Raw genomic sequence first — 18,132 nt, 5'->3', positions numbered from 1 at the left:
TCGAACAATTTTCTAGGAGACTCTCTCAAAACATTTTCTAAACTCGGCTGCGAGTGCATCGCGAACGATTATGTCTAACCGATTAATCTTCCTTGGTCAAATTGACCTGAAAGTAGCGTGAACTATTGTGGAATCGTCTGACACCGCGCGTCGTCGCTTCCTTATCAACGGAAATGTTAACGAATGCTATTTATTTCGGGCGACGAGGGAATTAACAATAGAAAGAGACTCGCAAGCTGTCCCTGCCAATTAGTTCACAGAACAATTTGTTCACACGTTCACCGAGTGTCCCGAGCTCTTATCGCGTAATTATGGCTGGAGTGCGGCGCTTAATGCATTCACAGCACGTGCACGTTTTTTAAATACAACGAAACACAGCAACATACATTAATGGCATCTCTTCTCTATTGTTTACCTTAAGCAATTTTTTGATTGGTAAAGTGTTCCTCATTTTTATAAAATAGGCCATTTAGGTTTAGTGTTAAGCACGGCGCGCTTGTCCGCAAATCTATCTCCCAGGTACGGCGCGCCTGTCCGCAGAAGGCACAGAAGCCACTATAGTGGCGTTACCGTTCGAACTGATGCTTTCCACGGAAGCCACTATAGTGGCGTACAGTGCTAAAGAGATTAAGAATCGAAATTAAGTTAAGAACATAAATTACCGACAGAGATCATGCAAATGTTTCGCGAGATAAACCGTTCCCTTAATTAGGAGACGCGTAGTTCGTTTCACATAATGCAACATCGTGCGATCGCATTATTTTTAACCTTTTTCCCTTCGTCGAGTGACACCGTTTAGGGTTTTCCCGCGATTTTGCATCGACGCGTAAACTCGTCGTTGCCCTTCGTCCCTTTGTTCACGCAAGGCGGAAAACAACAATGTTTTCTACCCGGAATTACATACGGTGCGCGTGCGCGTACCAGGTTGCTCTCCGGGTATAATGCGACACGAACAACTTTGCAATCAGTCAACATTTGCATGCGATCATTTACATCTTGTTCGGCCGGGTATTCTTCATCTTTTATGCATTCCCAATTTACATCCGAAGAAACTGTGTCCGCGAACCCCAATTACCGACACTCTCCGGGTCCAATATTTTTTCTGCCGTAATCGTACACGTTCACTATCTCCCATTCGGACGTCGCGAAAAAATGCAATCGCACTTTGCGAAATCGGGAACTGGCGTGGCTCAAGGTCGGCCACATTTTAGTCGAGATAAGATAAACGTTCCAGTAATTATTTCTAATCCTTTTTATCTCGTGTTCCATTCGCTTGGATTAATTTCTTCAATTTCAAATTCGTTTATTTTTAAATTATTTTCTACTTCGGTTCAAGTTTAACGTTCGAGGGAACGTTAGGCAAAAATAAGTTTTATTTAGAGAAAATTGTGTTTGGTTGAATTTACTATTATGGACGGGGCGTTTCATATGCAACGACCTAATAGAAGAAGCTCGGTAATTTTAAATAATAATTTCAGGTGTAGTTGTCACATTGTATCGGTCGGAAAAATCAGTTCAATTAAAAATGAAATTGCTTTTTTAACAATTTAGTGAGAAATTCATGATCTTCGGTTTGAAAGGAGAAAAATTATAAAATGATTGTGTACATTGTAAAATTGCCGGTAAGCGAAATGTTAACCGTTTGCACTCGAAGCCATTTCAACTCTAAAACGAAACATTTCTTCCGACCTAGAATATTTCCCTTCTATATATATTTTTTCATGCTACACATACGAAAATGGTGAAATTTACTCGTGGAGTACTGAAATGTTTAGTAATTTATTAAATACAAACAAATGTAATAAAGTGAAAAATATTTTCAATAATAATACAGCAACGTTTAGTGGCGCCTTACAGTCGCCATTCGACTTTTAAGGGTTAAGGGCCCGGTCTTCGTAGATCCGCGATAAGGTAGAGTGACTACATTACCGACAAAAAATGGTTTTACGCGCCTCAAGTTTTCGTCCTTATATAAGAATATTTTGTCGCTGGTAAAGGGCTCATTCGAAAGAGGAAGGTTCAATCTAGTGCGCGCTGGTCAGGAGCTGCCGAGATTATGCAGATATTTGGTAACATAATCGTTAGAAGTAGGCCAAAAATTGACGATGTGCGTGCCGTGGAATCCAAGCATTTTTCTGCCATTGGATGAAATCGAGATCAGTGCGCACTAGAAAATATCTCCAGCTACAAATTCAGCTATATTTTGTCTCGATTCAGACAAAAGTCAGGATTCATAATATCGATAATACTGAGCAACAAAATGTGATAAGTTTAGCCACAGACTTAAGACCCGTCGGATCAAGACCAAGAAGGATCTTGAGTCTGAAGGCTGCGAGTGAAAATGATTAATTGAAAAGTCACGTGACCCGGGCCCTTGATACAACACGGGGCCAGCCAAAAAATTTCGCGATGCGAGAACGATCGATCCGGTTAGGTGGCCCGCAAAGTGAAAGAAAGCGAAGACAGCTGCATGGACATATTATTCACCGTGGTATCATCCGGCGGAAGTGCACGCGAACGCAGATTTCCCGGTTGCAAGAAAAACTTTCCATTCATTGTTCCGCCGGCCGGTTGTAGAAGGAGCTCGTCCTATTTGCGCCGGGGGTTCTTTCAGCACGATGGAACAGAAGTTGCAAAGGAGCTGCGCGATACCTGTTGCACACGAGTGCATCGATGCCGCCGCAACGTGGAAAGAAACTAAGAAGAACGAAAGAGAAAAGAAGGGACGAGGGAACCGAGCTTAATGTTTCGGATAACGCGCCGGGCGACGATATTCGGATCGTTTCCACGGTTTGATAATCGGGTCCGATCGCGAGAAGTTTTCCCAGGGAATGCACCGGGCGCAGGGTTGTGTGCACCGAATGCACCGAACACGGAGTCAGTCGTCGGTCGCGACGAACCGGGAACGAGTTCCGAACAATTCGCCCCGCGTCTCGCGGCGCCGCACAGTGGGCAATTTGGACAAAATCGGATTCAAAATCAAGGAACTTTCGATAGATCTTTTTTAAATGAAAGCTGCAACTTTGTAGAATATGGGGAAAATAGAGAGATTATTACCATCCAATCATTTCAACGAAAAAATGACTTCATTAGTTTTTGTCAGAAAAATCTATTTTTTGCAAAATCCTGAGGTCGTAGACAAATTTTGAGACCAGATTTGAAATCAGCGTGAAAAAATCTATGGGAAATGATGTATAGCATGTTAAAAAAAAAATTTTTTTCCGCGCGTGCTATTGGAAAAACTAAAATTTTCTTGAATTTGTGCGCGTTTAACGAATTTTCTCGAGGTTAAAAAACGTTCGCACCACAATCTCTCTATTTTTTCCATATTCTACAAAGTTGCAGCTTTCATTTAGAAAAGATTTCATCGCTCTACCTCATTCCTATCGAAAGTTCCTTGATTTTGAATCCGATTTTGTCCAAATTGCCCGCTGTGCGCCGCCCATCTTGCGATCAAACGAATCGTGTAATCGGTATAGAACCAGGCCTGCGGGAACACACCGCAGAGAATGGCGAAGAGTGGGGGCGAGTTGTTGCGTGATCGCCGCGGACTTGGAAATTGTTAAACCGTGAAACGAGACGTTTGTGCTTGGCGCAACGCCGTCGATGGCTTACCGGGAATCCTTGACAGCCTCGACGTTCCAGAACATTATTGCAGAAATGCCCTCTGCGAGCATGCCCGACATCACGGCCGAACGTGGCTCGGAAAAATGTCTTCGTTGGCGGGAAAGAGAAACGACATTCCCCGGCGAGTCGTACAACCTTCTACATCGTTTTACTATCGTTCAGATCATGCAGACGTTTTTGCGGACACTTGCTAGATACATCTTTCGTTCGGATGTGGTCCGTGGATTCCTCAAATGGGATTTGTGGTTCGAAAAATACGAATTGTTCGCATCGGTACCGAGGCGAAGCGTATAAGCAACACGACTGGTTTCATACTTTTCGAAGGTAAAAAAAATTCGTGTCCTTGGAGAATCAACATTGTCTAAGCTTATTCTATGAAACGGGAGCTAAATCAATATTTCTTCCCTCGATCCGTCTGTTACGGTTCGTTAGAACCAAGAAACGAGGAATTAGAACGATACAAAAAACTATATATAAAATCAATATTGACATATAAAAAATTGTTCTGTACGACCAAAGAGCAGCTAAAGCAAAAAAAGACAATGTCCTTTTCTAGGTTCGGCGCGGTCGCAAGAAAATAGCGGCCCTACACGATCTATGTCACAGCACGGACCCGGAGGCTCACGATTAGATCAAGACTTCGCTGTATTCGTATTTGTAGGGATACTAGAGACATCAGACATCGACGATTCGGATAATCGGGGTGCTGCTGTAACGCGAAAATATAAAACGACACACCGCAAAATCGAATCGATCCCGAGCAGACCAAGTCTATCGAAAAGGTCGTTGTTGTTCCATCTACGCAGAACGTCGAAACCGCGAACGCGGAAATTGCTTGGATTAAGCGGCCGACTGTTTCCCAGTTCCCAGTTAAATACCGTTTCTATTAGCCGCGGATAACAATCGTTCACCGCTATTAGGTAATTGAACCATAAACCACCGGTATTCACGGGCAAACGCCGCGCCGCGCCGCGCCGGAGCGCGCTGCGCTGCTGCTCTCTGTTATCGATCGGCAACGACAAAAACGCGCGTGTGTGTGTGTGTGTGTGTGTGTGCGTGCGTGCACACCGGGAACATACACATATACAAACGTACCTGCTGGGCTCGCATCAGCTGCTGCTGTTGGAGGATCTTCGCGTGCTGATGTTGGTCCACTTGGTTCGGCGGCACTTGCTGAGGATGGCTGCGGGGTCCCGCGGCTCCCGCAGGCTGAGGAACTCCGCCGGCAGCCGCGGCCCTCTGTCTCAGACTCTGTTGCGTGAAGTTGATCGTCTGAGACTGAGAGACCGAACAGTAGGTGTCGTTCTGACCACCCGGACCCGATTGGTTCGGCGTCTGCTGCTGGGTGAAGTACATGCCCTGCTGAGCCGCCACCGAGACCTTCAGATCACCTGTTAGCTGCATGTGCTGGCCCGCGGACACCTGGAACAGAAAACCACCTGGGTTTAGCACTTTCATATAATACTTCGAGGTTGTTTTCACGTTTTCTTTACGAGTCTCTCTGTTCTTTCTTTTCTGCACCGTATTTGCAACCAGAGAAGACCGGACGCCAGTTGGAGCTAGCAGACTCTGGGAGATTTCGATTGGAACGCGGTGGCATTTCAGTTTATGTATCGTCCTTTGAACCTCAGAAGACTAGGGGCTACCTAGTGTTAGGAGACATTTGGAGGTTTCGATTAGGGAGGAATGGTTTTCAGGTTATTTATAATTTATAATTGACCCATTGATCTCTTTATTTCCGAAATTGCATCTACATGCTCCAGGAACGAAGCGTTCACGCGATCGAAAGAAAGATCACTCGAACCACGATAAACGAGGCTAAATAAAATATTTTCGATCATTTTCGAAGCTATCTGTCAAGCGATCGCGCGTGTTTCCCGTAACGCTAACATCTTCGTACACCCTTTTGCGAGGCGGAGCGTGCTGCACCAATTGTCCGGGTTCCCCTATGGTTGCGGCTCGCGATATGATTTCGCTCTGTTATGTTGCATGATCCACGGTCGAAGCTAGATCGGATCGAGGGCTGTAGCGGCCCTTTTCATCGCGGGAACAACGGGGCTCGCCGCAGGCGGGCTGGAATTTGGTTTCCGCGAAAAAATCGGCGGACAAGTGGCGACTATTGTCCTGTCGTCGCTCGGTATCGTTGCCTGCTGATACAAAATGGCTACCGTTCTTCAATATCTCATCCCGGCCGTAGGGGACGAAGTGCTGAAAGGGGTTGGTTGGGAAAACGCCGAGCCCACGACCTGGACGAGGACTGTACGGCTTCGATGACTCTTGACCCTGGCAATCGAGAACCGGTAATCCAGTCCGAGCTTCCGCTTACCCTCCATGAACGAGCTACCCCTTCGGACTCGTGCGATTCGGTAAAAAGAATGCGATTTTTTGACTTTTTTTTTAACGTGTTACATAGTTTTCAATGGTCGAGAATCAAAAGATATTCGACAGTTGTTTTCTGTATACAATTAGGGTTATTTTGAAAAGCAATATGTGTGTCTTGTTGTGTGATGTTCAACCCCTTGCAACCCCCACTACAATTTATATATAATCTATTAGGAAAAATAGAAAATTTATATTCATCGTATAACCACGTGTTCTGTAAAGGCTAAATACTGACAACGATAAAATAGAATTTCATTTCGAGTTAAAGGGAATTGATAATATACACTGGCTCACGAAAGTATTCGAACGCCCTTTAAAACAGCATAACTTTTTCTTTCTGACCAAACGACCTAACATTTGTTGAGCAATTAGAAGAATTGGTTTACCGAAAATGACGTGCAAGAAAGATTTTGAAAAAATTGCAATAGCTGGGGATTATACCAGCAGACAAAAAAGGCAGTTTCCGAAAATTTTTTATTTGAGCCTGTAATGAAAATGTAAAATATGCGTTTCGTAGATCTATGTTAGTTAGACAAATACTGAAAATTTCATGATTTAGTGTTAATTAAAAATCTCAACTCAACAGGTTGAACTGGAAGGACGTGGCAGCCATTTTCCTCGAAGTATTATGCTCAATTGTACGAATTTCTAAAGAAAAATGAAGTTGCGAGGGTTGATTTTCCGTTTCCGTTGAACATGTTGCATCTCGCGAGTGACATCGACGGTGTCGACTTTCTCCCGGTCATGTTCTCGAGCTTTTCCTTCCGTCATTATGCTGATTTGCCACATGCGGCAAAGATTACCTAGGCTTCGGGGAACCAGAATCGTTGCAGCAATGCATAAACTGGTAGAAAGTTGCGCGATATGGACACCGTGGACCGCATTCCGACTGTTTTTGAATTGGAAAGCTAGTTTGCATACGCGCGTGGCCGTCCGTGTCTCGGTTATTAGCGTGCCATTACTGGATTTTGAACAGTTTGAAGGCTGCCGCCTCGCCGGTGAACGTTCTTGCGATTGGCTGTTAGGCTTGACGATCTTGACGCATGAGAACGAAGAAAAAAATGTTTGCATGCATCGACGCAAGTTGAAGTAATATGGAGACTCAATTTCTGGTTTTCGTTTTGCATTTCTTCTTGGTTATGTTTACACTTGTAGCGGGTATAATTCCGCGACGTTCATCAACGAGGCCTTGGCGACATATATAGAGAAATCACTGTACAAGGAAACAATTTAATTCGTTGACATAGAAATAATACAATATCTGAGCTCAGGAAATGCACAACAGTAAAGGGATCTGCTTTCATAAATGGAACCTATATTTCCAAAAAATTGTACTTGGTAGGAATTCCATGAAAAGGGCACTTTTCAGAACGAAAGTCGACAGTGCCCTTTTCATGGGATTCCTAGCAAATCGGAATCTTTTCAAAATCTTTTATGCGCATCGTTCAATAAATAAATACTCCTAATTGTGAAAACAGAAAGTCAAGTCGTTCGGTCCAATTTGAAAACAGTTATTCTGATCTGAAGGGCGTATTTTCATGGTCCACTGTAGTTAGGAGAATGGTGTATAGGCGACTTTCTCCCAGAATGGACGAATTTAAGATTTGTTTCGCGGTATGTTCAAGGATGCGCCGACGGCATTGTTCCTGTAACTCGTGGCGGAGGAATCATCGTAGGCGGACCCGATTAGCATCGAGTCACCGAAAGACAAAAGGCTCTCGTCCCGTTCCCGTCGACAACTGAATTTCTATCGCGAACCGGCGAATAATAACAGCTCTCGCGACGACGACGACGACTACGCGACCGTTCCTCTTTGGCCTCGGACCACTTATTGGTCGTCTCCGACAGTCCTTTGTTTCATACGCGCCGTATGGAAATCGCCGATCTCTGGTGTACCTCGTCAGTGCGCTGTTACACAGCGAACACGACTTATGACCGGCTCGTCCCGGTGTCCCTAAGTGTCACAAGGTCCTAAAGCGCGCGGCATCGACTATGCATAATCGGGCCGAGCCTCGATCGTCTTCTGTGGACGCGAAATTTTCTGTGGGCTCTAAATCTTGGATGCCCCAGCTAATTAACACAAGAACTACCTAGGAATAAATGCGACTGGCGTACATATATTGCTTCGTAACAGTGACAAGACTGTGCCCATTCAGACTTCATACAACTTTGATTGTAACATGTGCTTCAATGAAGAGGTTAACAAATTTCCGATGAAAACATTTTTACAATTTCAGTGATTGTGAAAGAAAAAATTGGGAACCAGTCATTTCGACTGGTCCGGTAGTTAAAACCGTTTTGTAAAACAGGAAGACGTAAAAACAATTCGTTGCTCCACGAAGCAATAAAAGCTAATGTAGCATTCTATCGTATGGAACCTCTACTGGCTTTGTTGAGTACCAAAAGCTTTGCCGGAGTAATTTGTGCAGCATGTGGTCGCTAATGACCTCGAAGTTACATAAACAACATTATGAAAAGCAAAATTGTACAGCACGTTGGCACACATTGCATGGAGAAGATTATTTAGGATTACTTAAACGTCTGCCTTATTTGTTATAGCCGGTGAAAGGACGAGTTCAACGACCTAAATGATCTTCAAGGGATAGGGTACATATTAACACATCTTGAGCGGGAAGCGACTAAAGTCGTTTTTCACAGATTGTTGATGGATTGTTGTTATCGATGGGTTTTTGTGGTCGATGTGTTTTTACAATAAAATCGGATAGACGTACGTTGCAAAAATACAAAACGTGCGTGCGTTGCAAGCATGAATGCAACACGGTAAGACTTTTAAACAGACTTTAAAGACTTTCAAACACGGTTAACCCTTTGCACTCGGCGCTATTTTCATTCTAAAACTAAATTCTTCTTCCGTCTTGGAATATTTTCATTTTATTCATACGAAACCGATCCAAGATCCGATTTGTAATATTTAAATGTTTAGTAACCTATTGAATACAAATTTTGTAATGTAACAAATATTTTGTAATATTTTTTGTCATTTCCTTGAAATATTGCCACAACAATTTCTGGTGGTGCTACAGAGTCACCACTCGAGCGCTAAGGGTTAACCCTTTGCACTCGAAGCTATTTTAACTCTAAAACGAAACATTTCTTCCGACGTAGAATATTGCCCTTCTATATATATATTTTTCATGTTATACATACGAAAATGGTGCAACTCACTCGTACTATACCGAAATGTTTAATAATTTATTAAATACAAACAAATTTAATAATGTAAAAAATATTTTGAATAATGATACAGCAATTTTTAGTGGCGCCTTACGGTCGCCGTTCGAGTGGTAAGTGTTAATATGCATGATAGTGGAAAGAATCAGTCCAAGATGTTCAGGTATGAAACGGTTGAAGCATTCGCGAGGCAAATCTGCGAATCGGCGTGGGCATTCCATGGGACCCGTGTGTTTAACCCTGTCCAACAGCAACAACCCCCGGGTCCCATGGCGGGCCGTGTACCTATCCGCGAATAAGTGCATCGAACGCGGCGAATGCATTAACCACCGGGATCTTCCCACGCCAACAATGAGAGGAACAAGACGGGGATAAAGTGAACGTCAGGGAACGGTGTCTCGGGTAGTGTTAAAGTGTCCGTGCGTCCCATAGAAGGCTACCGGTCGACGTTCGTCTCGCCATATTAGTATTCCCGGTCCGAGCGAGCGAGTCCCGGTTCACGGAAGAATCTCTCTCTCTCTCTCTCTCTCTTTCTCTCTCTCACTCTCTTTGGGTTGGCAAACCTCGCCGAAACTTACGGGAACCCTCTTGAGCGGGAGATAACAAGACACGTGCTATGCAGATGTCGCGGCCCCGTAGCTCCCCGCGGGACCCGCCGCCGTGATTTAGGCTAATTATGCGAGAGAGCCGGTCGCTCCTTTAGCCGTCATAACTAAACGACCCGACCCCGACAAACACGCAACTCGCCCCCGCACGCGGTACACTCTATGCGCGTTACGTGCTACGCTTCCGGTTCACCTGGTCCTGCACACCTTGCGACTGCGTTGCTTCCGGTTCCGGTGACTGGAAAAGTCGCCCTAGCCTATCGAAAACGCTTCCAATCACTTTACACGCGTATCATCTTCTGAATCAGTAAACTCCGGTAATTAAAACTTACATTTTTCGCATCCTCTCGTCAAAATCTATGGGACTGTGTGAGAAAAAGTTGACAATTTTTGGTCCCCCAAAGTGAAGTTCAACCATGTTCCATAAACGTAAGCATGGCGAATACAGAACAGATGACTACTTGCTTGTACTATCTAGGATTAACCGAGTGAGTAATACGTTTTCGGATGTATTCACTTGGTATTTGCGACTCGGATTGCAAATCCTTGCAAGATAAAATTGAAAAAATACAGCGAGACATAGATGGAAAAATATACTGTGAATCATAGTAATGTTTGGACACTTTTAGAAGGACGATAACTTTTTTAATATTGCACCTTACGACTTGGATTTTGTTCGAGATGCTGGTACCATTAGTGTACTAAGTGATGTGAAACAAAAATGTTGAAAACATTGCAATCGGCCGGAACTACAGGGAAAGTACGAAAAAATTGTTTATATTGTAGACGTGGTGTATATAAGTAGTCTGTATTGAAAATATAAAAAAATATATATTGTAGATCTGTATCAATTACAAATATTCTGAGATTTTGTTCGAGATGCTGGAACCATTAGTTTACTAAGTGATGTGAAACAAAAATGTTGAAAACATTGCAATTTGTTGGAACTACAGAGAAAGTACGAAAAAGTCGTTTATATTGTGGTGTATATAAGTAGTCTATATTGAAAATGTAAAAAATACATGTTGTAGATCTGTATCAATTACAAATATTCTGAGAATTCATCAAAGTCACTCAAAACTGTTTTTCTCTTTTTGATAATTTTAGTAGGTCGAATATATCGACACCATTCTCGCTTCTTTCAATTTTTGGAACGTGTTAAGCAGCTGCTCGTTTTTGTCATAACCGCGTGAAATCCGCAATCATCATAGTCGTCATCGACCCATAATACGAGAAACCGTCTATAGATCTCGTAGGATGGTCTCGCAGATTTGTAGAATTCCGAGGTTTTGTTCGCTTGAATCGTTCAGTGATATTCCACGATCCTGCTCGGAGTTCTCGCAATACGGTCAAACATGATCGTTCTCAGTTTTTCCTGGCGGACGTGTTCGAGGCGGGGGCGGATGTTCACGCGTCGAGGAGCAGAGCGTATCGGGAACAAAAGGCACGATATTCCTCGGGGCAGCCTCGTGGGAATGAGAGACAGAGAGAGAGAGAGAGAGAGAGAGGGCGATTTTCATGAATCGAGTATTCCGAGGGATTTCCAATCACGATACAGCGCAATCAAGCGCCGTTAATGACGCCGCAGCCATTAACGATCAACCGGGTTGCTCCAAACGATTCCGGCGCCGCGGCCTCGCCTCTCTGGACAAGCTTATCGATCGACGATGAGAGGGGGGAGGGTTTGAGAGAGACCAAAACTGGCATAAACGGCAGACTCGCGTATATATCGCGTTTCTCTGCTCGAGTTTCGCATAATCGCCGTCTTCCGATGGTACACGGTCCCGGCGCCACTGCGGAACAGGTTACCGAACCTGTTACACGGCGACGCTTGCTGCCCGGCGGTGGGCGCGCATAGTACGCGAAATTAGAGGTCGTGTGTCAGGTATTAATTATTAATTACACGGGCTGTTAGTGCCGTCTAGCGTAATTAATAATATCCAGTTGAGCCTGTGATTGCGAGTCGCTGCGCCGGACCGCTATCGATCTGGAAAACCTGCTCCTCGGACGAGATGAAAGTTGCGACTATAGCTGCTCGAGCCGCGGACGATGCTGATATGCTTGCTTTCTGGAGGGGGATGAAATGATCGATCCGCACCGGTTTAATTAGGCGAAGATCCGACGAGTTTGCCGCGGCACGGGGGAAATCTGTCCCCGCTGCGTTATCCGCCGATTTTCTTCAGATTCGCTTCTTGTCCGGATCGTCTTATTAAATATTTCTGCTCGCCTGTGTCGACGAGATCAACGCTTTATTCGCCGAGAGGTTAGCCGTAATGGTGTGGTTCCGAGCCGACAATTATTTTATCGATAATGATTAGAATTTTCAGAATCGTTAAAAAATCCTCCATTTTTCTCCGGTATGCGAATTATAGCGCGTCGGGGCAGCGCGCGGCTCGCAGTCAGAGTTAATAGTTAGAGGTAACGCTGACATCTCCATCGTGCTGATGGCGTGCGGCTCGCGGTCGCCGCGACACGGAACGGATGGTAACGGTGGCCGAGGCAGTATAAATCCATCGTCGTTAGCGTGTTGCACAGGAGCGAGAAGCTGCGGGACACGTAGGCCACACTGCCAGCCCCCGTGACTCACGCGTGTCCGCGAGGAATCGCGCGTCTCTTCTCGTCTCTTCTCGTCTCTTCTCGTCTCGTCGCGGCTAATATCGCGGTGCGGTAATCGCTAATCATAGCGCTCGCGGTGCTCCGTGCAAACACCATGCGCCGCGAACGCGCTCGTCGAAAGATATACTGGGTGCTCGGTCACGTCTGTCGGATATTCCAAGAGAAATCGGACTAACTCCGACCAAAATCGACCGTGACGATTTTACTACAGCAATCTTGCCCCCAAGTTATCTACGCGTAACAACGGGTTGTAGATCGAATATATTTTAAATCGAAATCAAATTTGATCGTTGTGTATCGTCATTAGACTGCCGACTTTTATTCTTCCAGTTATTCTGATCATATTTACGAGGCTAAATCAGTGTTTTTTATACGGTAACTTGTATTTTCTCTTTGATATTCTTGTAGAGCATGAAAAGACGAATCCAACGAGTACCATGACCGTACCATTTCGATCATTCAGTTTCGAGATATCTGTGTCTGAAACCATCTATTGTCTTATCCTTCAGACACAAATATCTCAAGACTGAATGTTCGAAATGCTATGGTCATGGTACTCGTTGGATTCGTCTTTTCATGCTCTGCAAGAATATCGGACAGAATGCATATGGTTCCGTAGAAAAAATACCAGTGTCACTAAAATTTGCCTTAAGGAAAAATTCTTCCCACTATTACATGTATTCCTTGAGACATTACTAGGCTTGCTAATGCAGCAATTTTCAAATTGTATAAAATAAGCAATTACAGATTTAACAGACTGGCTTGGCGTGAGAATTAATAATAATCGATTTGACAGTCTAACTCTTCTAGTTCTATGAACGTTTCTACGTGGCATTCATCGTGTTAAGATCGACGCGTGATACGTAAATGACGAATCTCTTTAGATTGGCGCGTGGAATCATCTCTCTAAACGTTTGTCACACCCCGTACACAGGGTGTACAATTTAGAAAGCCCCATGGCCCAGGTTTCCGGTCCTCGATCGCCTCGGAGAACGTTGGAACGGGTTTCCAGTGAAACCGCCGGCCTGGAATTGTTGGTTACGAGCCGGGGATCGAGAGCATTGCCAGCTGAACGATGACGGAGGGAAATGTGTAATTGAAGATAACGATACCGGGAGAGATAGCAATCCCGTCCCGGTTATGAAATAGAAGGTACTTTGCGGGTTCATGCTACTTAGGGTCCCCGGGCTCTGGCCCGAGGTACTCGACGCCGAAGAAGGAACGCTGTCGTGAGTGTAAATTCGAAACACTGTACGACCCGCGATTATATATTGCAAATTTTATACTTCCAGAACAGGCGCGACTATTTTGAGCTCGAGGAAGTCAATTTTAATAGAGTCGACTTAATCTCCTGAAGTCGATATCAATTTAGTCTAAGGTCATGGGAAACTTCTTAACCACCACTTCGACAACTGGTTCCACTAAAACGTCTTTAATATTTTTGTGGACAAATAGCAACAATATCGCAGACTTTCGCGTTCTCGGATGTTCACCAAACTTTGGAGTTCTTTGGAAAATAAAAATTGTCTGTATTCATTGCGAGACACAGAAGCAATTTTATTTCTATTCGGAATCATTTTGACGAGACGATACGACAGCATTTTTAAATATTATAACAGCTTCAAACAGTTTCGGATTACGGTTTCGAGGAACGGCCGTGTCTCGAGGTTCACGTTTCTAGTCCAAGCTTTCTCGGATGCACGGAGCATCGGGGATTCTCGTTTCTTTCTCCGTAGTCCCTGTGCACACCTCCGCACGTAGGAAGAGGGAGGCAGGTGGGGGATTACACGGAGCATGCCATTGTTCTACGGTGTTAACTTTTCGACCGGATTATTCCGCAGCGAGAGAGCGCAATGTTCCCAGTCTCCTGTCCGTTAGCCGGCGGCCATTTTGGACCTGCTGCCACCCTCGAGGAAACACCGAACCTCTCCTATCATCTCGAGATTAACAGCTACCCCTTAAAAGAAAGGAGAGTTGAAGAAACAATAATCGGTGTGTTAAAATATGTGGAGAATTTTTAGAATTTTTAGGCCAAGTCTCGGTTAGGTTGTTATTATGCTATATTAAGTTGCATTAATCTTTCGGGAAGGGTACGTCTCTGACTGCTAAAATCAAAAGTCGGAGTCAGAGTCGCCTCGTTCGGAGCAACGAGGGCTCGCGTTGGGACTGTAGATCGTCGAGTTGGATCATCCCCAAAGATCGGACCGTCCCTAATAGGATAGATCCCATCTCTGGCGATTCGTTCGTCATCAGCGGCGTTGCTACCGCCGCTATCGTCGCGTCGACGACGACGATGATGACGATGATGGCGACGATGACGACGTCGATATGGGCACACTGGATGCCTAAACGCGGAGGCAGGAGGCAGAAGGCGGGGGTGGAGGTCACCGCCCGCGGAGGCTCGTGGAGTCTTCTTCTGCTCGACTGTCCCTCTCTTTCACTCTCTCTTTCTCTCTGTTCTACATCCATAAACCCGTACTTTTCAGAACGCGTTCCACAAAGAAAATTATATAACTCGCGTGACTTTGATTATCTTTACTCGAAAAAAATCACACGTACGTTTCAAATACCGATGAGCACGCGTGAAAAATCCCAGGGGGAAAAGGTTCGATAGTCTCCGTGAAAAAAATTCCCAAAAATGCAAAAACCCCCTTGAAAACCAGAATCCCCCCTCAAGCCCTCTATTCCCGTATCTCTTTCTCCAAAGTCGTCTGTCCCTCTATTCCCTTCTTCCCGTCTCTCCCTCCATCTCTGCCGGTTCTCCTTGGTCTTGGACAGTCCGCGCGCCTCTTCCTGCCACGCAATTGCGCGCACCGTTCTCCCGGACACGCTCGCGAGCAAGGAGGATTGCCTGCCGAGCGTACGCACGCGATGCCCTCCGGCGCAAAGAGGAGCAAAGAGTATCGGTCAGGATGGAGGAGGAGAGAAGAGAAGCGGAGGATCCACCGCTGCCGAGGTGTCCATCTCAAGGTCGGCCGACGCGCCGCGAGATGCATGGCATTCCTCGCGCGTTCATCCGAGTTATTCGCGAACTTGTATTCCACGGGAGAGCGTTTCAGTGGCTCTTCGGCCGGCTCCGCGAGCTTGTTGTCTCTTCGCTGATCCTCTTCAACGGGATAATTTACGGAACCCTCTAGGAACGCGGCGCGGTGGGCTTCGCTCGACGGAACGAGGATCTCCGGTAATTAGCCTTTCGTATCGCCGTCTAGCTGCGAGAAACAGCCACCGGGTCCTTTATAATGTTTCATTAGACCGTCTTTCTCGAAGCCGTTTTCTTTTTTCTTTTTTTTTTGTATTTCGTACTCCTCCCTTCAATTGATTTACGTTATCCTCTTCTTCTTTCTCCCCCGTTCACCGTGTCTCATCCTCTTTGCAGGACTCTTTCTCGTTCCTGTTTTCTGTTCCTCCTAATGGGCACTTCGTAATTTTTAATAGTAGACGAGCTACAACGGGGAGCTACAATTTATTTCATTTCCCAATAGTCAACAAGATTTCTAGATCATTGGAATATTTTCGCTGTTTCGAGCTTGATCTCGTTTTTGTCCTGAACGCACGAAACCCGCGGTTTAACCCTTTGCACTCCGAATTTCATTTCGATTTCGTTACCAGCAGCTCCCAACGCTTTTAAGTATTAAATTTGATATTTATTTCAAGGTCATTCGCAAGATCGTTCGTGTTATCCTCCTAAGTTACGTAAGTTTTCTCTCGCTTAATAATAATGATAACAATAAACCGGGTCGGTGAGAGCGTCGGTAACGTGTGCGCGACATCTATTCATTTGGACACGAAATAATGTCGAGTGGGACTCGACAATGGAGCTCCTGAGATAAAAACTAAAGTCCAGTCACACTCGACATAGGAGTGCAAAGGGTTAATCGTTAGGCTTGGGATTTTTATGCGAAATCAAAATTCTCTGTATTAGGCGCAAGAGACTGGAACTTTTGTGAGATATGTAGATAGATTAAGACGAGTCCGGTCGTAATATTTGTCTTTGCGACATTATCGCAATTTTAATGTCGATAATTTCTCGAGAATCGGAAACTCTTTTTGGGTCCGTTGGAACGTTCTAATTTTCTGGAGTTGCAATGACGGAGGATTTCGTCGATGGCAGGATGAGTGGTGGGATCAGGACGAAACGAGCAATGATCCGTCCGTTTCCGTCAACTCCGTGAACAGGGGCGAGAATCTCGTCAGGGTGTTAACGCGGGAACGTGTTCGACCGAGCCGGAGCCAGTAACTAGCAACCATCGCCGGTAAATAATTCAATTTGAAAAGTTAACCAGCTAGGACAACGGCGGAATCCGCGCTACCGGGATACGTGGTAATCCCTCTCTCTCTCTCTCTCTCTCTCTCTCTCTCTCTCTCTCTCTCTCTCTCTCTCTCTCTCTCTCTCTCGCTCGCTCACCTCTGTTCCTCTCCGTTGGAGAAGAACGGGAGAGAAAAGGCGTCGCGGGGGCAGCAAGAGAGGCAACGTATATACGTCCTCGGGCAATTTTATTTCCCCAGCTCTCGCATTACGTATTCGCATACCGCCATCGAAGTAAATACGAGTTTCCGCGAGAATTTACGGCCCCTCGCCCACCACGGGAAGATTTGAATTAGGTGCCGTAAGGTTTCCACCCTCGAACCTCAATTCCTCGAACTGTGAACCGAGCTTTACCTCCGCGACGATCCACGCTGCGTTCAAAATCCCCTTTCCCGGACAAAATTCCATTACTGGAAAATTATCAGCGACACGAACAATTGTTTCAGACGAAAGTTATAGGTTATCGAGGAAAGTACACGATGCTCGTGTTCGTTTGACATTGCAGTAACCTTGAAAAGCTCTGCAGAGATTACGATTGCGTATTCTTGGAGGAGACGCCAAGACGTTTCCAAAACACTAGAATACTTTTGCTTTCGCGTGAACTATTATCGAGATATAAGCGTCCAATGTTGTCGTGCAAAGTTGTCCTTGCAAAAGGACATTATAGTCGACGTAATCTTCTGTTGATTCAAAGCAATCATTTATACAGGGTGGTCCGAGAGACACTGGACCATCTTAAAATATTATATTCATACTATATCATAGTAAATGGTCTAGTGACTTTTGAATCACCCTGTACTGTGACCACTTCCCAACATTCTGATTAACTGTCCGTGAAACTAATGATTTTTCGACGTCGATAGCTTCATAAAATTTCGCAGAGAATAATAAGAACCGTGTATTAATTGTGAAGCTGATTTTTAGCAAAGAAAAAGTCGCTTTTTAGAAGACAGTGGGTATCGTGGGACATTAGGCGAATGTATGTTAGATCGTCTGGACCAGTTGGAGATCAGCAGCGAGTCGCAGAAATAATGGGAGAAATAAAACGAGAGAAAAAGACACGAGACGGAAGAGAACGCGAGCCGTGGCTCCTCTGTGAACTGTGGAATCGTTATTTCTCGCACCTAACCGGTCATCCACATTCTGCTCGCAGCACTTACATACACGTGAATTTCTCCCGACTACTCTCGGCCCCGTTGCAAATGATTTCAACGGAGCAAGCCTCTCTTTCTCCTTAGGCTGCTCAAACGTTGCGACACGCCAGACCGTTCCCTTTGACGAATTTTCCACGGCGGCGATATAAATCCCCGTGTAACTGCAACACCGTGCTGTAAATATCTGCCACCAGACGCTATGGGGATTTGCTAAAATAATATCTTAATACGCTTTGCTTTCACGCCGAAC

The 18,132-nt window shown here is 45.1% G+C and overlaps 2 protein-coding genes across 5 annotated transcripts in view; one reads left to right on the top strand and one right to left on the bottom strand.

Moving 5' to 3' along the window:
• Mam (neurogenic protein mastermind) overlaps positions 1 to 18,132 on the bottom strand; it is a 327,599-nt gene that overhangs the window by 16,778 nt on the left and 292,689 nt on the right. For all 4 annotated transcript variants that reach the window (XM_076790739.1, XM_076790740.1, XM_076790742.1 and 1 more), the window contains exon 3: positions 4,723 to 5,049. In XM_076790739.1, coding sequence (XP_076646854.1) covers positions 4,723 to 5,049 — 327 coding nt within the window. The remainder of the gene's footprint in view (positions 1 to 4,722; positions 5,050 to 18,132) is intronic.
• Positions 5,501 to 7,985, top strand: LOC143355704 (uncharacterized). Its single transcript, XM_076790765.1, has 2 exons — positions 5,501 to 5,993; positions 7,635 to 7,985. Exons 1-2 carry the CDS (start codon positions 5,610 to 5,612, stop codon positions 7,659 to 7,661), a joined length of 411 nt encoding a protein of 136 aa, XP_076646880.1. The 5' UTR covers positions 5,501 to 5,609; the 3' UTR covers positions 7,662 to 7,985.

Source organism: Halictus rubicundus, chromosome 7, assembly GCF_050948215.1.
Source record: "Halictus rubicundus isolate RS-2024b chromosome 7, iyHalRubi1_principal, whole genome shotgun sequence".
Lineage (NCBI taxonomy): Eukaryota > Metazoa > Arthropoda > Insecta > Hymenoptera > Halictidae > Halictus > Halictus rubicundus.
Note: the sequence above shows the minus strand (reverse complement) of the source record. Positions and strands in the feature narration are given on the sequence as shown.

Excerpts from the sequence above, each read along its gene's own strand:
- LOC143355704 (XM_076790765.1), top strand. The coding sequence starts at position 5,610 with ATGTTGCATGATCCACGGTCGAAGCTAGATCGGATCGAGGGCTGTAGC. Across the intron at positions 5,994-7,634 it reads CTTCGGACTCGTGCGATTCG|GATGCGCCGACGGCATTGTT; the intron begins GTAAAAAGAATG and ends GGTATGTTCAAG.